At 59.6% G+C, this 22,144-nt stretch overlaps 1 protein-coding gene across 3 annotated transcripts in view; it reads right to left on the bottom strand.

Annotated features, from left to right (window-relative positions):
* Acox3 (acyl-CoA oxidase 3, pristanoyl) overlaps positions 1 to 22,144 on the bottom strand; it is a 37,800-nt gene that overhangs the window by 11,188 nt on the left and 4,468 nt on the right. For 2 of the 3 annotated variants that reach the window (XR_005737133.2, XM_013355890.4), the window contains exons 2-13: positions 19,521 to 19,678; positions 18,919 to 19,152; positions 18,243 to 18,317; positions 17,746 to 17,835; positions 16,190 to 16,333; positions 11,818 to 11,906; positions 8,662 to 8,758; positions 6,950 to 7,132; positions 5,660 to 5,782; positions 3,971 to 4,091; positions 1,635 to 1,757; positions 1,401 to 1,514 (exon numbers count right to left, since the gene is read on the bottom strand). Coding sequence is in view for 2 of the 3 variants with exons in the window: in XM_013355890.4 (XP_013211344.2) it covers positions 1,401 to 1,514; positions 1,635 to 1,757; positions 3,971 to 4,091; positions 5,660 to 5,782; positions 6,950 to 7,132; positions 8,662 to 8,758; positions 11,818 to 11,906; positions 16,190 to 16,333; positions 17,746 to 17,835; positions 18,243 to 18,317; positions 18,919 to 19,152; positions 19,521 to 19,664 (1,537 nt within the window). In the remaining variant the exon portion in view is untranslated. The remainder of the gene's footprint in view (positions 1 to 1,400; positions 1,515 to 1,634; positions 1,758 to 3,970; positions 4,092 to 5,659; positions 5,783 to 6,949; positions 7,133 to 8,661; positions 8,759 to 11,817; positions 11,907 to 16,189; positions 16,334 to 17,745; positions 17,836 to 18,242; positions 18,318 to 18,918; positions 19,153 to 19,520; positions 19,679 to 22,144) is intronic. The other variant, XM_078020938.1, reaches the window with a different exon arrangement.

The raw sequence follows: 22,144 nt of genomic DNA, 5'->3' as shown, positions 1-22,144 counted from the left end.
GGCTGCAGGACACGATCTAGCACATGTCTCACACTGAGTGGGGACTGGCAGCAGGCAGCTCCTGCCACCCGTCAGTAACAGCTCTGTGTCCTGAAGGTGAGGGTCTTGGGTCCCGTGCACCTCTAAAGTCACTGGCAGATCCCGGAAAGCCATGCTCCCGCCAGTCCAGGAGAGCCGGAGGGCCAAAGGTCACTATATAAGGCTTTCCTGGACCCACATGAGGCCAGGGCCGGACTTGGGGTTTGTGACCACGCGTACGCGGGACACGTGCTTGCAGCCAGTGGTTTTATTGCAGTTTCTCCTCCAGAAAACACTTCCACTTTGCTGGGTCTCGCACGGTTAAGCAGGAAAGCACAAGACGCAGCTTGGCAGGCTTGCTGGGGCGGGTGTGCCGGGAGGGCCCAGCGCTCCTGCTCTCAGTGCCCGGGAACGGGGAGAGGCAGGCAGAGCTGGCAGGTAGGGGAAGCTGAGCCCTGCATTTCAGTTTCACAAGGCCTGACGACTGGGGGAAAGAGCTCTGGTGGCTGAAGGAACTACCATGGTGAGGGCACTTTCTAGCGCTTTCTGTGGCAACACTTGGAAGCTCAGACATAGATCTTCACGTGACCCCATTTACTATTAGCACATTAAAAAGGCAGATTGATAACAGAAAGATCTGTTGCTGTCAGAACAGCTGTATCAGCAGGTGATGGCGGGGAATACGGTAGCTACTCTGGGCTGTGTTTCCTGGATCACAATGACGACGATGACAATGGGTCACTCTGCAGCATGGCCTCCTGCAGGCGCAGCCCCGGCGCTGGTTCTCTGCTGCAGGCCCTCTCGGGAGCCCCGCAGGCTGGGGGCTGAGGAGGGCGTGCTGGGCGCCAGCAGTTGCCTTGCTCTGGCTGACAAGGGGCCTGGTGGCTGAGATGCCCTGCTCCTGTCCTCCTGGGGAGGAGGCTGGTGGCTCTTTATCCTAGGGATCCAGGGCCCTCGAGGATGCTCATCCTCTGGCCTCCTGTGTACAAAGCCCAGTGCCACCCCACAGTCCTCCAGATAGCCTCAGCGGACAGGAACCATTAAGTCTGCAGCAGTGCAGTGTGTGCCTGAGCACCAGGGACATAAGGGGCTCAGGACACACAGCAGGCAGAGGCCAGAGCACAGAGGCCTCTCCCATGGCCTCCCGGGGAGGAAGAGGTCTGGTGGCGGGAAGCCAGCACTGGAGCCACAGGCACAGAAAGATGGCCCAAGAACAAGTCATTAAAGATAAAAGCAAATGCCTATGCCACACCCAGGACCCCCCACTGCCCGGCACCCTAGCTAGCCACCAGAGACCCCTGTGGCCCAGCATTGTCTGGGGTAAGACAGAAAACAAGAGAGCCAGGAAACCTCCTGCCCGTGACCAGGGGGAAGGGACACACCTGCAGAGTCCAGCCAGTCAGCTTTGTGGGTGCCTGTGAGCCTCTGGCCGAGGATGCTGGGGTAGGCCTCCAGAAAGTCCACGGTCTGCAACGGGCTTCTGAAGTGAGCTCCGTCTAGGGCACACACTCCGTGACTTTGGTGAAAGGGACCCCCAAGCCAGCCCTGAAGACACAGCAACCCCGCCCAGCTCAGCGGTCACGCAGCGCGGCCCCTGCAACGTGAGGCCCCCCCACCTGGCCGGCGGTGCTCCAGGAGGCCCAGCAGGTAGCTGCTCGTCTGCTGCAGCAGGACGTTGTTGTCACCTTCGTACGTGCAGTTCGGGTCGTTGTCATTCCTGAGGTCACCCAGGCGGTTCACTGTGACAGAGCCACAGGATCTGCATCATTCACCGCGTTCACCTGAGACGCCACTGCCACCCACAGGGGTGAGGAGCCCCATGTCCCCTGAACCGCCCCTGCGTCTCCGGCACTGACTCGAGACCCAGCGGTGCCCTGGGAGGGCACGGGAGGGGTGCAGGGCTACTGGCTGCTGGACCAGGGCTGTGGAGGGGGTGCAGGACCACTGGCCGTGGGAACAGGGCTGTGGGGGGCTTCAGACAGCAGCTGGGGCCTCCCTGTGGCCCAGGCCTCTGCACCTGGTAGCACCTCCCAGCAGCATGGGGACCGGCCTGCCCACGGTCTCCACAGCGGGTCTCCAGGGAGCTGGTTCCAGGGCTGCCCTTCCTCCCACGGCTGGACGGACCTTTCTTTTCAGTGAGAAACCTCGGCTGTCAGAAACGGTCAGTCTCATGGCTCCGTATAAGGCACTCTCCAGGCCCTCACCCACCTGGTCTCCCTCCTGAGATGGGGACTTCACAAGCACGAGGCTGCCCCGAGGAGCCCAGCCTGCAAGCAGGGCGCCGTGGCCACTCCCACACGCTGCACGGACAGACGGAGGCAGCCACAGGCTGAAAGGTGCCCCGCTGCAGGAGGCTTGTGGTCACCTCTGGTCATTTTTCAAAACACTGATTAATACCTTAATCCTAGAATGGGCGTTTACATTTGTCTCTGTTGACTTCGGTCTTACTGGTCTGGCCCAGTGTTTAAATAAGTCAAAAACCTTGATTCAGTCACTTTTGTTGTCTCCGGTATTACATGATTCAATTTCCTTAAAACGGAACAAAGTGAGGCCGGGGCTGGGGCGCAGTGGTAGAGCACTTGCCTAGCATGTGTGAGACACTGGGTTCGATTGTTAGCACCACATACAAATAAATAAAATAAAGGTCCATTGTCAACTAAAAAATATTTTTTAAAAAATGGGACAAAGCTAAACTATTTGTTTCCAGGAACTTCATCCAGAGGAAGAAAACATACCTATGTGTAAATCTGTACATCCATGGTCCCCGCACTCCAGTGCCTATCAGGGACAGCGTGCAGGCACTCAGGGCATGCTGATGTCCAGCGGTGCTGGAGAGGCTCAGCTGGAGCAGCAGGGACAGCCAGCCACTCAGGGGCACGGCCATTCCGGGTCCTTGCTGCACCCTTCACCAGCTGGCAAGAGCCTGCAGAACCTCCCCAGGCCGGGAAAGGGAACAGCTTTGCAGCTGAGCTGTGGGGCGAGTCTGCGGCCTTCTGGGAGAGCTGGTTTTGAAGATTTTCCCACAGGAAAATTGAAGATTTTCCCACAGGAAGCTGTGCAGATAAGCTGCAAATGATGACACTAACAACTGCCGGGGACGATGGCGCTCGCCTGTGATCCCAGCAGTGAAGGAGGCTGAGGCAGGACGAGTCCAAGTTCAAGATCAGCCTCAGCAACTTAGCGAGGCCTTGTCTCAAATGATGAAAAGGGCTGGGGTGTAGCTTGATGTAGAGCACCCGGCTCTGATCTCAGTACAAAAATAAGAAGATAAAATGGAAGTTCCAACTCGGACAGCCATGGGAGCAGGGTGCAGGGAGTAGGGCCGGGCCAGAGCCCAGCCAGACCCCCACTGACACGCCACGTGAATTCACTCACTCAATCCCAGGAACCCACACCACAGGCAGACCTGAGAGCCCGAGCACACGGGCTAAACCGCCTTCAGTGGACATGAGTGAGGGCTGGCCTGGCCTCGGGGGAGCTGGCTGACCCTCTCAGCCTCCTGTCAGCTACCTGAGGACCCGCCAACACCAACGGAGCACTTTCCTTTCTAGGCATGAGCACTCGTACCAGTTTCCTACCGAGTCACTGACCAAAAGCTTGCCTCTCCCTGCCTGGCCCCTGGGGGCCCTCATATATCCCACATGCTGCCTCATTGTCCAAGAAAGCAGAGGGCGCTCTCTGGGGCAGAGGTCAGCAAACCACACTGGGCATGGTTCATGGCCAGCCTATGAATGCGTGGTTTCTGTCAGGGCTGCTCGGGCCACTCAACATTGGCAGGGCAGTGTGGAGACGGCCACAGGAAGCCTGGGAGGACTGGGTGCCTAGATGCCAGGGAATTCCATTCACAAGCACAGGCAGCTGCTGGGCTTGGCCCATGGGCTGCAGCGTGCTGACCCCTGATCAAACAGCAGGGATAAGGGCAGAGACCACCGCGCGCTTCTCCAGAACCTACTGGCCAGATAGCCGTGTCCACCGCAGGCCTCCCGGCACTCCTGGATTCCTTGCTGGGCAGTCCATGAGGCCAGAGGCTTGCCGGCCGATGCCAGAGCGTGGATCTCGCGCCCGAGCTCTGCCTTTGGGTGGGGAATCCAATGAGAATGGGTGAAAAGACCCTGAGAGTGCAGGTCAGGCCCCAGCGTCAGCAACGGCATCAAGGACAAAGGACTGCATCCCCTGCTCTAGTCCAAGACCCCTCGATTCAGAGGAGACCCAAGCTTAATTAAGGACAGGGAGGGATGCACCCAGGAGTGGACACGGCATTGATAAATGGACCATGCTCTGGGCAGCAGACAGGCCTCAGGGCCACGGGGTGGGCAGCGGGAGCCCAGCAGGGGAGTGACGGCTGCCTCGGCTCTCGGAAAGCCCACGGAGCCCAGGCGAGCGGGGAGCCAAGAAGGTGCTCTCGCCAGAGGGCCACAGAGCAAGGGAGGGAACCCGCACAACACCAGAGACACGCCTCCCTCCAAGGGGACAAGGGCTGGGATGGGAGCTCACGGCTGGGGCTGGCGGAAATGCCGTGACCACAGACAGCGCCCGGCAGGGCTCTCCCCGGCAGAATGCTCCCTGCCTCGCACCCAACCCCGCACACATCCCCTGAGTCCCGCTGCTCTACTTGATATTCAGGAAACAACTGAGAAAGAGAGAGAGAGAGAGGGAGAGAGAGGGAGGGAGGGAGAGCTGCCAAAGAAAATGACCCACTTTACGAGGGTTTTCAAGTTCAAATGAGGACAACTTCGAGCTTGTCTGGTGTCTGTCTGGGCCAAAGAAGAATAAGCCCGGTTGTGTCACGCGCCACTGACACCGCAGAGCCAGGACTCGTGCCAGGGAAAAGCCTGCTAGGCCCTCCACCTGTCCCAGTGCCCAGGGGACTCCAGCGCTCACTCGCATTTACACCCCACATTCCACGGCATGCAACACGGAGGGGCTTTCAGAACCCGGAGCCCGACCCCGGCTGCAGCGGTCCTCGTCTGTTTCCAGGGGCACTCATCTGGACTCAGTCTCACTCCACTCAGGCAGCGGCCCGTGGGGGCGAGGAAGCCAGTCTGTGCAGGGGAACCCGGACGGGCCGCCTGACGTCGTGCTGATCTCAGTGGACCTGCACGCCACTCCTGCACAGATCCTCAACTGTCAACTCGACTCCCGTCAGCAGGACTCAGCCTTTGTACGTTGTTTATGAAAGGATCAGAACCACGAAATCCGCCGAGGGGCTGGCAGCGGGGATTTTGCAAAACCATCACATTCTCAAAAGGAGAACAAGAGCTGAACTCAGGCGGGAATTAGGAGTTGTGTCAGCACATGCTTGAGAAGCCAGGGCGTGCACGCAGCCCAGACAGCTGCAGTCGCAGCACGAGCCAGGTCCCGAGCAGCTGGCACGGACGGCCGAGGGACACGTCGTGGGCCGTGTGCTCACAAATCAACACACTGACTTTGTTTAGGGATCATGGCTGGGGTGCGGCTCAGTGGTGGAAGCCTTGCTCACTGACAGCCCTGGGCTCCACCCTCAGACAAGACAGGAACGGAGAGTGAGACAGGAAGGGGTCACGGAGGGAGGGGCGGGAGAAGACTTTTAAATCAGCAGATCTGAGCTGCTGGACCTCAGCAACCTGAACCCTGTACGCTAAGCAGAGCGTGGACGCCTCACCTGCCTGGGCCCATGGTCCCCCCGCATCAGGCCTCGCTGCAGCTGCAACAGGTCCAGGAAGAGCGATCTGGAGAAGTGGTCCAAGGCATAGGCAGCCGCCAGGTAGGGGAGCAAGCGCCATTGCTACAAGAAACCAGACATGGCCCGCGTCCTCCTGAGGGGCCAGCCACTGCCCATCCAGTGACCTCAGGCCCCCGGGAAGTCCACTTGTGAACTGAGAGGACACTGCCTGGTGCACAGGCTGGCTGGGCCCCAGCCTGGGCTTCCTAGGCCTGGGGCAGGTGACACAGTCACGAGGTCAGGAAACTAGGCTCAAGGGCAGAGAGCGTGGGCTTTTCACCTGTGCACATCAGCACAGGACGGGGACAAGTGAAGGGAACCCAGCTAACTGCCACCACCAGGGTCCCATATTTGCCATGCACAAAGGCTGCACTGGCTACCTCCGAGTACAAAATTATCCAATCCCTGAGACCCGGGAAGAGTGTCACCAGCAGCACCACACAGACCCAATATTGGACATGGGGACAGGGCACTGGCCCAGGCCCTGCCTCCCGTCAGGGTGGGGCTGGGTTTGTGGCTGAGCTGCCCTGGGCTCCTGACCTGCAGCTGGAAGAGGGGGCCGGGGTGGGCAGGCCTACTCCCCTCGGCATGGAGGCACCTCAGCCTCAGTGCACGGAAAGGTGCGCAGTAGTCACACCCCGAAGACTCATTGGACACGCCTGCTCACGCACAGCTCCGCCCCCAGCCTGACCAGAGCTACCCACTGAGCTCTGAGCCTCACTATCTAATCCTCGGTCCCCACCTGTGTCGTGGGGATCACAAGGCGACTGCCTGGCTGCAAAGGCCCGCCGCACAGTCCCAGGTCCAGCAAGGCACGGGCCTCTGCCTCAGGAGCCGGCATATGGGAGGGGTCAGCTCCCCGGCTGTGCCTGCCTGGACTGCCGCCTGGGTGTCTGTCCTGAGCCCTAAAAGCCACCACAGGGAACAGGGCTCCACACTCAGCTGTGGCTTCTGAAAATCATTCCCTGGGAATCATGTCTCCGGGAAGGAATGGATGACAGGTGGACAGGCGGCCCACCACCTGCCACAGCTGTGGGACCTCACGGCCGTATCAGGTGAGCGTGCCTGCTGCCCAGACCCCGCCCGGCTGGCCTGCCGCGGCCCCTGCTGTGGCCATTCTACACACCCCGGGACACACCAGGGCCTGTCCCCTCACTGCCAACGGCTTAGACCAGCTCCCAGGAGCCCAGAGAAGCGGCTCCTGGGCAGCAGGGAGCAGGAAGCCCACACCTGCAGCTGGTACTCGAGCACGGGGACCTCCTCCTCCTCCGTTGGTCCAAACTGACACCGAGTGGCCGAGAAGCGGAGCGCGATGGACACGGCCAGCTTCAGGTTCACCACCGACATGCCGATGATGGACACCCGGCCCGAGGACAGGCTGCCCAGTGACGCTCCGAAGCGCTGTCTGGTGTCCTGAGGAAGAGAAGCAGGCACTGCGCGTGGGCCAAAGACGAAGGCGACCCTTCCTTCCCGTGAGCCCTGGGGCACCCAGAGCCAGCCTCCAGGCACAGACGGCGGCTGGGCCCGCAGACGGCAGCTGCCACCAGTGAACCATGGGCGGAGGAGGGGACCCCAGCTGCGGGAGGAAGGGGCGCTCCAGGAGGAGGGAACGGAAGGCCACAGCTCTGCAGGAGCCCTCTTTAGGGATCAGGCCCTGTGTGCACCGGGCAGTAGGCAGCGATGGCCCGGGCGGCTGGGGGCAGCAGGGTGCCCACAGTCTGGGAGTGCGTCTCTGGCCCGACATTCTGCTGGAAAAATAGGTTCCTTTTATCCCCAACCCTGTCCGAGGACCCAATCTAAGGGGCTAACAGACGCCCGTGTTCTATGTCCCTGTGGAGTGGGTGGGTCTCAGAGCACCTCCAGTTTTCACCCTCTGGTCGCGTCTCCTCCTGCCATAAGCAGTTAGGGTCTCTGGTGGGGCTGTGACACGTCCAGTGCACAGTCTCCCAAGGCCCTGTCCCCTCCTGCCTGGCTGCTGTTACCCCAGGTGTTGAGTCATCTTCCGAAACGCTGCGGGTTGGGGAGCCGCACCCCAGCGCCAGTTCTGTTGGCGTGGGAACACGTGCTCACAGTCACTTGCCCCCGTGACTTCTGCTCACTGCCATCGGACCTGAGGGCTCCAGGACTTTCCTCTGAAGTCCCCCAGCTCCTCTCCTGCTCCTGCCCAGTTGGCGTCTGCTCCCCTGGGAGCATGAGGTCCTCCCCCAAGGACCCCGTCCTGTCCGTCTGCAGACTGCTCGTCCATACCCGGCCTCCCCAGGGCCTCCGCAGCCCCTCCCGCTCCCGGTGGGCATCAGGTGCCACCTGGCCCTCGGGCTGTCCTGTGGCCTCCAGAGCTCCTTCTCCAGGCCCCCGGCTTCATGTCAGGGTGATGTTTTCACAGCTCAAGGTCACATGCTCCGTGGCTTCCAGCCTCAGGGTGCTCCGTCTTTCCTTGTGTGTCCCTTACCCTAGTCTCACTGCCAGGTGACACAGGTGTCCCCAGAGTGCCTTTCTGATGCCCATCCTTGGCCTCAGTGGTCTTGGCCGTGACTCACAGCCCTGAGGCTTCACCTCAGCCCAGGGCCCCCTCCCCTCAGGCCACAGATCTCTGGGGAGGAGTGTCGAGTCCTGGACGCAGAGAGCCCTGCTGGCTGCCAAGCGTGGAGCTCTCCAGCAGCCTCTCCCTGTGGACCCTCAGGTGACAGCGCTGGGGAGAATCCCCCAACTGGAACCCCATGGGCGTGGACGCCCCAAATCAGCCTGAGCCTGCTGCCAGGCCGGGCTCACCCTGCAGCCGGTACCGTGTGACCAAGTCCCTGCCCTGGCTGGGGACACAGAACCCAAGCTAAGGAGGCGTGCCCAGGGCCTCCAGGGGCAGGGCCTTGCTCAGGGCTTTGGCAGGCCCTGCAGGGGAGGTGCCCAGGGAGACGGGCCACAAATGCCCTGCAGAATGCTCCTACCTTGAAGGGGGTGACGTAGGTGCCCTCAGGGGTGACATCCCCCGTCCTGTTCAGGAGGTCCTCTCGAGGAATCCTGACCTTGTGGAACATGGCGAATCTGTGGGGAAGAAAGGGTGGCTTCTGTTAGGGGTGGCCCTGGGCTCCCTCCTGTCCCCAGAGGGCAGCACAAAGGTGCCACAACCCCAAGGGCAGGGCGTGGTAGCCTGCACCTGGGGGAGCATACAGCCAGGACTCCGCCCCATGGGACAAAGGTGTTCCTGGAGGACGCGCAGGGCATGGGGCAGCGCAGCACCTGGGCTGCTGGCAGGACGGCAGCTGGCCCTGAGGGCGGCCGCTCTGACTCTCCTCATGTGTCACCCACATGCCTGAGCCCCGGGTGCAAGGAGTGCGACGGAGGCTTCAAACCCGCAAGACACAGCAAAGAGCTGTGTGGCCACCTCGTCCACACTGGCCTCCTCTGGCCTCTGCAGCCCCTCCCACTCCCCAAGGGCAGCCGGGGGTTCCTGGTGTGGCCGGGGAACCCAAAGGAGGTGACCTGTCCCTTCCGAGTGCTGAGAGATGGTCACGTGGTCACCTTTACGGTTGAGCATGAGTTAAACATGAAGATGTCGTGATGGTCGTCAGGTCAGGGGACCCCTTTGGCAACAGCTTGGGCGACACGGTACATCAAGGGATGTGCGTTCTGCACACCATCCCCAAATCAAAACCCCAAACACAAGCAGACACGTCGGTGGTTCCTCAAGCCACCCCGCCAGTGACTAAGATCACTCACAACGTCAGAGAGGACGGCTCTTGTGAAACCAAAGAAGACCTCATTAGTGGTGAACAGCTGTCCCGGCTGGGGTCAGGAGGTGGGGGACGGCCTGCTGGACAAGGAAGGTGTTCCTTTCCCAACACCTGTCCTCCTTGAAACCTGGCTTGTGGACGTCCCCTCTCAGTCCACCCTAGCCGTTTCCATCAAGCACCAGCAGGAACAGAGACGCTCTGACACTGCCACAGCCCAGTGAGCCCAGCCCACACCCACTCCCCAGTTGCCTGCACCCGTATGCAGGGTGACCCTCACCTGACCCAGCCTCTCCAGCAGCCGGGTCTACCAACTCAAGACACCTGGACCCCCCAGGCTCTCTCCTGGCCTGGGCCCTCCCTGCCTTTCCTGGGCAGCCTCTGGTGCTCCTCAGAGGGCAGCTGGGCTGCAGCCCCCTCCAGGAAGCCCGTCACGGCTCCCCACCCTACAGAGGTGGGTAAGGCGTCCTCTGCCCAGGACACCACAGGTGACCCTGTTCTGTGCAGGTCCTGCTCTCTTCACCCCTTTCAAGATCATTTATTGTGGAAAAAGTGGTAGCAGTGAGCAGGTGAACCTTGGCCACTCACGGGAGTCCCCAAGGTGTGTGGCTGCTAGAAATCCAGGCGACCCTCAGCCGTGTGGCTCAGCGCCAGGAACAGCCCTAAAGCAGAGAAAAGCAGGACCACAGAGGCAGGGCTGCGTCTGGGCCGCGGGCGCCCTCTGCTGGGCAAGCCCGCCGCTGGCGGAGGGAACAGGGCAGCTGAGCCAGGCTGGTGTGGGAAGCTGGGTGCTCCCCAGCTCCAGGCCTCCTGCGGCCAGCATATGGCAGACACCACGGGCCCCACAGCAGGGACTCTGCTTCAGAGGAGCTCTTGGCTTCTCGGGCTGACCCCACTGCCCACAGGGACTCGGGAGAGGGGCGTTCCTGGCCGTCAGAAGAGCCTGGCCACGTCCTCGTGTCTCCTGAAGCGGTCTCACCGGTGCTGCGGGGGCACCGTCCACCTAGAGACCATTCTTCCTCCAGAAGCAGGAGTTGATTCAGGGGAGCCAAGGGCAGGTCGTTCTGTGTGCTCCCAAATGATGCTGGTTTGTAAGGTCAGCGGAGGGTCAGAGAGGCCCTGCGGTGGCCGAGCTGCTGGCCACGCACACCTGTACTCTCAACAGAGGAGTGACGAGACCCGCTTTTCTCAAGCTGTGACAAAACCTGCTGTGACCAAGCAGAGACCCTCCCAGCCCAGCCCCCGACTTCTGGGGAGGGAAGATGAAAGGAGGTCTCTCCAGGCGGGTGTCTGGCGACCACCTGGCTCACCTCCTCCTGGAGCCCAGGTCACCCACGTGGCAGGGGCTGGGAGTGGGCCAGCAGAGCCCCACGGCAGGGCAGGACTGCTCCCCTGCACACAGGAGCCTCCAGGACTCGGGGACCCCCTCTCCCTGTGCCCTCTCTCGGGCCGGGCTCACTGGAGCCAGTTCTGGGTCCTGTGTGCAGGGGGGGAGGCACTGACACAGTTAGGGCCAAGAGCCCTCTCCTGGCTCCTCCTGGGGACCACACAGGGCCCTGACATGGGGACACACCACTGCACCGACGAGGGCCCTGGCCAGGAAAGTCAGCTGAGGTGGCACAGGGCTCATGCTCTCCATGTTCCACACCTGAGGTTCTTGTCCCTCAGTGACAAGGCTTCCGGGGCCTCCGCAAGCTGGCTGCGCACCCTGGAGCCTCACACTGTGCTGTCCCCAGTCACCTGCCACCTCCTGCTAAGCGCAGGGCCTCTACCTGGACATCAAGCTTTCACTAAAGATTTCTCGGGCTGCTCCCCAGCCAACGTCTGCACATCCACCTGCGCGCTCGGAACCCCCTACACCTGCATCAACCCTGCTTCACACCTGTGCTGCAGGCGGCAGAGACCCCCGTGTGCTCACCATCTTCCACCCAGCTCTAAGCCAGTTCCTGCCCCAGCAAGAGCCACTGAGTAGGTTTCAAACAGATCAACCAGCAAACCTCCTCCGAATTGCACAGGATCACCAGGAGCAAGCCCAGGGCGAAGCACAACTGTGGACCAGGTCCTAGGGTTCTGAGCAGGGTGCTGAGGCTGAGTCCCGAGGACCTGGCTGCAAGGAGGTGGCCTGGCACCCAGCTTAGCCCAGGCTGAGGCCCCCAGATGGAGGGAAGGGGCTGGGCCTGGCTGAGGCCTGGGAGCGCCACCTGCTGGAGGGGACAGCTGTTGGCAGGGAGGCAGGCAAGGGTCCCTACTGCCTAGAGCGGCCCACGGGAGCCTCCAGGCAAGGGCAGCTCTGAGGCTCCTGCAAAAGCCCAGCTCAAGCGAGGGTTCCTGGAGGGGCAGCTCTGTGACCGCCAAGCCGAGCCCGACACTCACCCATTGTCCAGCCCGTTCTGCCCCAGCTTCTTCCCTATGTCGCCAACCATCACCCCTGGCATGGGAAGAAGGGTCTTCGGGTCCCGAATCTGTGAAGTTGTGGAGAGCAACAAATGGTGCTTGTTAGGATCACAGGAAAAGCAAAACGAGTGTGGCCAGACCCGTGGCTGAGCTAGGGGCCACTCTGCACAGCTGTGGGTCGCGCCATCTCCTCTGGGAGCGTAGGCCCAGGGGCTGCCCTGGACCTGGGAAGCGGCATCATGCGGAAACAGGGTCTGTGCAGATGCCTTGAAGGCTGGTCTCGAGACAAGGTCACCCCAAACACCTGGTGGCTCTAAATTCAAGGACAAGGATCCTTACAAGGGGCCAGGGAGACATATACTCAGGAAGCCATGTGACTGGGGTGCAGGCAGAGACTGGAGAGAGGTGGCCATGGGCCAAGGATGCCCAGAGCTGCCAGGAGCTGGGAGATGCAGGGAGGAGCCACCCCACAGCCTCAGAGGGAGCCGCTGCTGCATCTGGACTTCAGACATTCAGCTCCTGAAATGCAACCAGAGTGCCCAGCCCCCAGCCTGCAGCCTGCGGAACTGAGAAGGCGGCTGTCCGCTGTGGTGAGGCCGGTGGCCACAGGGCTCTGTGGGGGCAGCTGCAGGGCCGGAGTCAGGGCTGACGGTGCGTGCTACCTAAATGCCACCTGGAGGTCCTGCCACAGCAGGGTTCCAAAAGAATGACAACACGGCGGCACGTATGTGTGGTGAGAGGGACGGTCGAGATTTGTGGCAACTTTCCACTCACCAAGACGGGTTTCCAAAGGCCCACTTATCTAAAAGCATGCAAAGCCAGCGGGCTGACCAGCCCTCACCCCTGCTCCGTGAACAGGACACGGTTTCATTCCATGAGAATGTTAGCACGGGGACTTCTGGTGGCGAAGGAGTGGCCACCACCCGCCCCTCCAGAGCTCGGAGGCCGTGTCTGGAGATATGTGGTTGTCCCAGCTAAGGGGCAGCACTGGCGTCCTGTGGTAGAGGCCAAGGCTGCTGAATACCCTAGAGGCACGGACGGCCGCAGGACGGTTGTCCAATGAGGCAGGGAGGAACCCCGATGGCAGGGCAGAGCCCTGGAAGAGAGTGCTCAGCACAGAGAGAAGAGCAAGAGAGGAAGGAGAGGAAGCTGAGGTCAGATCACTTAAAACTCACGTCAGCTTTTATCTGGTAAAGCAATGGTCTAACTTAATTGAAATTAAAAATAAAGATATTTAAAGTATTTAAAGGGCCAAAATCCAAACACAAGACATATTCTCCCTTTTCCAGTCTTTCAATAAGGCTCAGTGAAGAGTCAGAAGCAAATTTTAAAAAAATCTTTTGAAATAAATGCCATTTAAAAAGCAGCTCAAAAAACAGAAATGAAGAGTGGCCGGCTTGGCCCTTGACTGCCCCGAAGGCCAGGAGAGAGAACCTGGAAGGGGAGGGGGCTGCGGGGGGCTGGAGGGGCTGCAGGAGCGGGTGCCCGGGGGTGGGAGCCGGCGCTCCCTTTTCCTTTTGCCCCTGATGCTGGGAAGTGAAGGCTGTGCTCTGCTCCCCCCAGGGTGTGCAGCCTCTCCACAGGCCCAAACGCCACCGGGCCAGGTGACCATGGACCAAAGCCCCTGAAACATGAGCCAAAATAAACCTTTCCTCCTTTTAAGTACATTATCTCAGCGATTTCATCACAGCAAGAGAGAGCTAATACAGAAAACCGGTACCAAGAATCGGAGTCATTGCTGCGACTATATCTGACGACGTACAGCTTCAGAAGCCTTTGGAATTGGTTTGCAGGAGAATTCAGACAAGTTTGGTGGAGCAGGTGAGAGAAAGCCTCGGTGGTATAAAGAGCTTCATGGAAAATTCTGGTCCAGCTCAGAAGAGCAGAAGGCTGACAGTAATTCAGACAGTAAAGGCCAGGCTCGTGACGTTCAGATGGGAACAGGCCTCTGTGGGGAACTGGATTGGCACTGTTCATGCTCCTGTGTAGACAAAGAACTTGTCTACATTTTCTCTGTGTTCTGACATTTTGTGGGCCTCCCGTGGACGGCAGGCCTTGGCATTGTCCACGTGGTGCTGGTGTTGGTTTTTTGTTTGTTTCTTTTGGTACTGAGGATTGCACTTGGGGGGCTCTCGACCACTGAGCCACATCCCAGCCCTGTTTTATATTTCCTTTAGAGACAGGGTCTCACTGGGATACTTAGCACCTCACTTTTGCTGATGCTGGCTTTGAACTTGTGATCCTCCTGTCTCAGCCTCCTGAGCCACTGGAATGACAGGCGTGGGCCCCCGTGCCCGGCTGGTGCTGGTGCTGCAGGCACACAGGGGCCATGGAGGCTTCCGCCAAGATCCCCTAGGAATCCCGAGAGGCCAGGGGTGTGGGGCAGGGTCAGAATCCCTAGACACCCCCCCACAGAGGGCCGCGTGTGACGCTGGGAAAGCAAAGCCGAAGCCACGGTGAGATGCCAGCAAGCTAGGAGGAGGGGGCCTGCCTGCCACGCGGAATGCAGGCAGCGAGCAGAGCCAGGCCCAGGGAGAGGCCCAGTGCTCTCGGCCAGCAGGGCCGCAGGGGTGGGGCTGCCCAGGTCTTTTATTTTATTTTTTAGTACCAGGGGTTGAACCCGGGGGTGCTTTGCCACTGATCCACATCCCCAGCCTTTTCTTATTTTGCATTTTGATATACGGTCTCACTAAGTTGCTGAGGCCCCACTACATTGCTAAGGCTGGCCTTGAACTTTCTATCCTCCTGCCTCAGCCTCCTGAGTCACTGGAATTACAGGTGTGTGCCACGCGCCTGGCTGCCCGAGCACTTTCGAGTTCACATCACACCACTATGTGCCCAAGGTGCCAGAACTACAGGGTTAAATGTTTGCCCTTCTGGGTTTTGGCCTTGCTTTGGTCTAATTCCTTCTTTCTATGGTCTATTCCTCCTTTGGGACTGGGAATGTCTATCCTATCCCACCACTGTATCTTGGAGGTATGTAACTTGTATTTTAATTTTTATAGAGCTCACAGCTAAAAGTTTGCCTTTAAGACTCAGAGACTTTGTATTTGCACTTTTGAACAATGGTGGGACAGTTAAAACTTTGGTCTTTCTTGGAAATTAACTGAATGCATTTCACATTATGAGGTGGACGTGAGACAGGCACGGTGGCACATACCGATCATCCCAGCAACTTGGGAGGCTGAGGCAAGAGGATTGCAAGTTTGAGGCCAGCCTCAACAGCTTAGCAAGGCCTGAAGAAACTTAGCAAGACCATGTCTCAAATGACAAGACTTTTACAAGCTGGGTGTGTAGCTCAGTGGTTAAGCAGAGCTGGGTTACCCCAGTACCAACAGAGGGGGAGAGAGAGAAGCCTCTGGGGGCCAGGGATGATAGGACATTATGGACTGAATCTGAAATGTCTCCCAGAGGCCACGTGCTGAAGGCTTAGCACTTGGGAGAGGATGAAAACTTTAGGGATGGGAACTAAAGGAGGAAATCACATCCGTGGGGCATGCCCTTGAAGGAACCCTTGGGACCCCAGCCCCTTCCTCTCTCCCTGCTTCCTGACCAGCAAGAGGCCTGCGGGTTCACACCCACTCCCACCAAAGGCCTCCCGTGATGGGCCAAGCAACCATGGACAGAACCTCTGAAGCCACAAATCAAAGTAAACCTTTCCTCCTTAAAAGTAAATTATCTCAGACGTTTTGTCACAGCAGCAGACAGCTAACACAGAGGAGGGAAATTAAAAAACAATTGGTATTTTTCAAGTAATGAAACAAAAAGACTATGAATGCAAGTTTTCAGTTCATCCAGAAGTAAAATGATAATGTAGTGATTATAAATATCCTTAAAACTCTTGAATCAAGGAAAGACTTCTAAAGACGAAAGTAGAAATAGTGTAGGTCAACTTATCTCAGAAATATTTAATTGTGCAGTTCACATCTCACACTTCCACACTTAAGGGACTGCCAACCCAACCCGAGGGCCCCTCGAGCCTGCGCACACCTCCACCAGCCAAGGCTCGGGACTCCACTCGCCTCCTCCTGCCTCTCCCCTGGGCTGGCAGCTCCACTGGGCAGGACCCACGGCGCCCTGCACACCGTGGGCTTCCCTGGATGCCTTGGAGAACACACGATCCTCTGAGCACGTTTGGCATCAGGCTAACCACAGCCTGCAGTGCTGCGGCGGGCGGCCTGCGGCGGGACTGCCCAGCGGCTCCCCCGGTTCCCCAGGCCCAACCTGCACTCACAGAAGCCACGGGGGCCTCAGGCACCCCCCGCTGGTGCCCCTCGCTGGTCTCCCCCGCTGATGCCCCCTCACTGGTGCCCATTGCTGGTGCCCCTCACTGGTCCCCCTGGCACCCTACCTGCACCACAAAGGAGTGCAGCCCGTGGCACTGGCCCCCTGGCGTGTACAGCTGGGCAAACACCACCGCGTGAGTCGCCGTCTTGCCCATGTTCCCAACCCAGAATTTGGCAGCTTCAAAATCGGGCGAATGTATGATGAATTCCTGCGAGAGGAAGAGTGACACGGTGGTCAGCACCAAGGCGCACGCCTCCCCCGGGTCCTCTTCAAGAGTCAAAAGGAGGCACTTGACTTCCTTTACTGCAAAGTGGGCCTTATTTTTAAAGGAAGCATCTCCCACGCCTGTGATTTACAGACTTGAGAAATGACAAGCAACATTGCAAACAATAAAATGTACGCAAAATACTCTGTCTGCTAAGACCGCGCTCCTCGCGGGGCTGAGTGGGAGGGCCGAGCACCCGCGCTTCCTCCTCGTCCCCTGGACTTCTCCGGGGTGGCAGCCTGTTTCACCTGCGGTCTCTCTGGTCTACAAGCTCCACGAATGAGGCTATCCCCGAATGCCCAGGAGTCCCGTGGACACATGGGTGGATAAGGGACAGAGGCGTGAGGTGGAGAACGAGCTGCCGCCTCTGTGCGCTCGGTGTGGCTGTGAGACCACGGCAGGCGTGCAAGGCTAGGGCAGATGTGTGAGACCAGGGCAGGTATGCAGTGAGAGATGGCAGGTGTGCGAGACCAGGGCAGGCGTTCGAGACCAGGGCAGGTGTGTGAGACCAGGGCAGGTGTGCAGTGAGAGATGGAAGATGTGCGAGACCAGGGCAGGTATGTGAAACCAGGGCAGGTGTGCGAGACCAGGGCAGGTGTGCAGTGAGAGATGGCAGGTGTGCGAGACCAGGGCAGGTGTGCAGTGAGAGATGGCAGATGTGCGAGACCAGGGCAGATGTGCAGTGAGAGATGGCAGGTGTGCGAGACCAGGGCAGGTGTGCAAGACCACAGCAGGTGTGTGAAACCAGGGCAGGTGTGCAGTGAGAGATGGCAGGTATGTGAAACCAGGGCAGGTGTGCAAGACCAGGGCAGGTGTGCAGTGAGAGATGGCAGGTGTTTGAGACCAGGGCAGGTGTGCAGTGAGAGATGGCAGGTGTGTGAGACCAGGGCAGGTGTGCGAGACCAGGGCAGGTGTGCAGTGAGAGATGGCAGATGTGCGAGACCAGGGCAGGTATGTGAGACCAGGGCAGGTGTGCGAGACCAGGGCAGGTGTGCAGTGAGAGATGGCAGGTGTGTGAGACCAGGGCAGGTGTGTGAGACCAGGGCAGGTGTGCAGTGAGAGACGCAGAACTCAACGTGCAGGTGACTGGACCACGCACACGCAGCACCAGCCCTGCTGGCGAGCAGAGCGGTGAACCCCACAACAGTGGTATCCTCTCTGGCTTTCAAGGTGCACAAACCAGAGCACCTGGACTCTACCCTGGGTCGTGGGGCACGGACACCAGCTCTCCAGCACCTGGGAGGCTCAGTGTGCATCTTGGAGCACCGGCTGAGATGGGTCTCCTCGTTAGTGACCACCCCATTCCCAACACTCCCACGGGGAAGGGGAGGGAAGGGGAGGGAAGGGGGGCCCACCTGGGTGGAGGGATCGTAGTGGGCGGTGGTGCGGATGGCCTTGGTGTTGCTCCCGTGACTCAGCTCAGTCAGAGCGAAACAGCCAAAAATCTAGGAGTCCAAGTGCAAAGTACGTAAGGCGAGCTGTTCCTGAGGGCCTGCCCCACCTGTCCTGGCAGAACTGACTGGGCCCGCCCATCGCCGTTCACCTGCCTCCCCAGCTCTGACCTGGCTGCATCCCATGGGACCGGGTGCCACCTCGTGAGATGACAGGCAGACCAGCCACAGCCCTCTCTGGGTCACAGGGTGGTGGGAACTGCTCCAGGCCCGGGAAGCAGCACCAGGCCCCGGCTTGGGCGGGCAGCAGAGCCCACTGTGTGCGGGTTGGGGAGTGGACGTGGCCCGAGACTCCCCTTAGATAAGATGGCCACAACCTCCAGGGGCCTCTCCTGCCGCTGCCCTTCCCCAAATCCCAAGAACAGGGAGGAAGGCCGGGCCATTCTTGGCGCTGACCTTACCTCTGTGTTGAAGATCTTTTCAATGTATTTGAAGTGTCTTTCAGAACCGGAGTTGTAGACTGCCGACCCGAAAACCTGCAGGAACACCATCAGGTAAACAGACGGGGCTAAGAACCTCTGCTGCTCAGGAACTGGAGGCTGACGTGACATCTACACGTCCCCTGGCTCCGCGCCACCATGCTGGCCCAGTGAGGCCCCTGGAACAGCGGCAGCTCCGCACCTGGGCCACCGCCCGAGGCTCGTCTGCCCAGGGGCCCTGGACTCCACTGGCAGCAAGGCCCGGTCCCTGGCCAGGCAGCCTGCAGGCACCTCTGGCCTGCGAGAAGTCCTGAGCCGTTGAGAGGAGCCGGGAGGACAGTGAACAGCAGGGAGAGCCCCACCGCCACCCACAGCACACCCAGGACGAGGGCCATAGCCTGCCCAGTCCCGTACCAGTGTGTGGGAAGGAGGTAGTGGCCACCTCCCTTTGGCCACCTTCCTATTCCCACTGGTCACACACACACAGCAAAAAGGAACACAAGGCCCAGGATCTGGCATGGGCCTTCGAGTCTCGGACACCAGGTCTCATCCAAGTGTGCAGCTTTGCCTGTGGTTTGCTGGCTACCTGGGGAAGCATGGCGGTGGCCCCCATCCGGCTGCGTGTGGCCATGTGCAGTGGCCTGCACTGTGCACTCACCAGCAGGTGCAGGAAGCACTTGGTTGCCAGGGACCAGTCGTACATGCCCAGGCAGTGGATCAGGGCCCAAACCCTCAGCGGGCTTGCTGCCAGGTCCTCCACACTGAAGAAGCCGTACTCCAGCACCCGTTTGCACTGAAGGAAGCTGAGCTCCCGGTACTTCTCCAGGGGCAGGTCGGCCCCACGGGAACGGGCGAAGAGGGGGTCCTTCTCCAGAGCCGAGAAGATGGTCTTCTGGAAACAAGGAGACAGCGCGGCCGACGTGGAGGAAGGACGGGACTCCATTCACCCCCACCCACACAGTTCTCAAGGCTGGAGCTGCTGGGGACACAGTCTGACCCAGGACCACCGAGGAGACGGCTCCCAACTGAGGGACAAGGGGCTTGAGGTAGGAGCTGAGACTGGAGGTCTGTTCCTGTCTCTCTGGTCGGTTCCCTGAGGCCCGTCCAGGGTTACAAAGACGAGAACGGCCCATGGTGGCCCAGGATCAGCTTCTCACAGAGGAGGCAGCCCCAGGACGCCACGCAGCTCAGAGCTTCAGACCCACTTCCACCAGGGGACGAGGACGCCACCAGCACACGCCGCAGCGCCAAGCGCCTCACCTTAAAGCGGACCACGTCCTCGCCTTCCAAGAACAGCAGCAGCTCCGCGCCACTGAAGGACGCGCGGGCCCGGTACCTGCTCAGGGGACCCGTGGGGAAGTCTGGCCACAGGTCACGGGCGCTGCCTTCCAAGGTGGGCGCCATCCTCTGCCGTCAACCTGCGGAGGACACTGCCTGAAGCAGGGTGGCAGGTCACCCTCAGACGGCCACATGCCTGGCCAGGTGCCACCACCCAAGCAAAGCAAGCCCTGACCTGAGGGGACGGCAGGCAGGGCCCGCACAGAGAAGAGGTGCCATATTCCAAAAGAGAAGGCGAGGTGACACTTCTCACCTCCACTCCTGGACAAAGAGTGACGAGGACACAAAAGAGAGCTAAGAGAGGTCCCGGGGCAGCCGCTGGAAGGACATGGGAAGCGGGTATAGCAAACAGATGGTAGGCGAGAGGTCCAGAGGGTACTGGGGACTTGGGCTCAGGCAGCCTCGGCTCAGCCTGAGGACACCACGCAGGGAGTCCAGCAAGGCAGTCTGGCCACACACCACGGTACGTTATGTTCCTGGACGCGGGCCATCTGTCCCAGGCTTTGGTCCTGTGCTGTCCCCCACATGCAGACACCTGCCTCTCTACTAAGAGAACAGGGCCCTCAAACAAGGAAGTGGGGGCTTCTGAGTTGGCTGGCCCTTTCCCAAGACCTCGGCTAGTGGAGGTGCTGGAGATGGCTGTGGACCCGGCTCTCCACAACCATGGAGCTCAGGGGACTGTGAAATGCTTCTAGGTGACGGCTGAAGTACTCCAGAGCTGGACTCTGCCCTGGACAGTCCACAGTTCCAGTAAAAGGGAAAGGAGGGACATGGCCACCAAGCCCTGCAGTCCCCGGTTAACCCTCCCATCTCTGTCCCTGTGGAAACAGGTAAGAGCTGAGGGGCGCAAGGCCACTTTGCAGCAGGGAAGACACAGCGGAGCTCTGCGGTGCCCCCCAAGGTCAGCTTGGGAAGACCCCAGGTCACGGGAGGAGAAGCACACAAGGAGCAAGGTACTACGAAGAGCACTACGAAGGTACTACGAAGAGCAGGGCGGTACTACGAAGAGCACTACGAAGGTACTACGAAGAGCAGGGCGGGAGCAGCGGGTAGGAGGGAGGGGCCACGTGGAGACAGCTGCCTCGCAGACAGACTGAGGAGTCTGTAGACTTTCAGCTGGACTGAGTGTGGCCAGAGGGATGTATCCTACAAGTGACGGTGATATAAGAACAGCAGGTGAGGCTGCGCCTGCCCTGGTGACTCCATGGTGTGCAGGACAGCAGTCCTCAGGCTGCGCCTGCCCTGGTGACTCCATGGTGTGCAGGACAGCAGTCCTCAGGCTGCGCCTGCCCTGGTGACTCCATGGTGTGCAGGACAGCAGTCCTCAGGCTGCGCCTGCCCTGGTGACTCCATGGTGTGCAGGACAGCAGTCCTCAGGCTGCGTCTGCCCTGGTGACTCCATGGTATATGGAACAGCAGTCCTCAGGCTGTGCCTGCCTTGGTGACTCCTGGTCTGTAGGACAGCAGTCCTCAGGGTGTTCCTGCCTTGAGTAACCCCTGGAACAACCTGTCCTGCCAGGCACCACCATAAGGAACACACCTATTTTTTATAAAAACGTATTGCCAGGCAGGCAGAGTGGCACATGCCTCATGAGGCAGATGCAGCAGTATCTCAAGCTCAAGAACTGCTGGGGCAACTTACTGAGATACTGTCTCAAATTAAAATGCAATGTCTGGGGGTGTGGCTCAGTGGGAGCAAACCCCTGGGTTCAATCCCAAGGACAAATAGTAAACAAGAACTCAAACATGCCAACTATCAAACATAATCAGGAGCACCTGGACTCACAGACCGCCCAAATCATACCAAGATGGGAGCAAACAACCTAATCAGACAACACCCATCACTCAAGACCCCGAGGCTGGACATAGCAGCACCTGGACTCCATCACCTGGTCACTCCTCACATGCCTTGTCCAGGAAAGTCGCCACAGCAGCAAACCTCTGCTTCTGTCCCCTGGGCTTCAGCACAGCATAGCTTCTCCCGTGTGATGACCACACACAGCCCTCTGCACCCTGACACGTCCAGCCTGCACCTGCAACTCTGCAGAACTGGTTTGTCCTAACCCCTCTCTGACCACCCCCGGTGGACAGTGCGTTCGTCCCTCCGCCCCAGCTCTAGGCCCAGCAGCCTGTCCTCTGTGGCGCCTTTACCTATCTTATTCTTTCTGCGACCTCTCTACATATGACGTGTGCTTTGAGGGTGACAGGTACTATTATCAACAGAGACTGGAATAAAAGACCCTGTGCTTGCCCAGCCTATGGCTATAGGGGTCCTGCCAGTATTCAGGGAATGCCCACCACAGGGCGTGGCACAGCCCGTGACTTCATTGTTACTCAGGGAATTCTGTCACTGGGGAAAGACACAAGTAGGTTTGCCCATGTTAATGACACAGGTTAATCATGGCACTGGGCCCATTAAAAAGAGAAAACTCAAACTCCTAACTGGGAATCGAGGGGGGGAAGTTGGGCTGACTGTAAAGAAATAAGCATGCGGGAGAACTCCACAGACCACCAGGTGCCAACCGAGGGGGTCACTCAAGGAAATG

The sequence above is a fragment of the Ictidomys tridecemlineatus genome, chromosome 9 (assembly GCF_052094955.1).
Source record: "Ictidomys tridecemlineatus isolate mIctTri1 chromosome 9, mIctTri1.hap1, whole genome shotgun sequence".
In the NCBI taxonomy this organism is placed as follows: domain Eukaryota; kingdom Metazoa; phylum Chordata; class Mammalia; order Rodentia; family Sciuridae; genus Ictidomys; species Ictidomys tridecemlineatus.
Note: the sequence above shows the minus strand (reverse complement) of the source record. Positions and strands in the feature narration are given on the sequence as shown.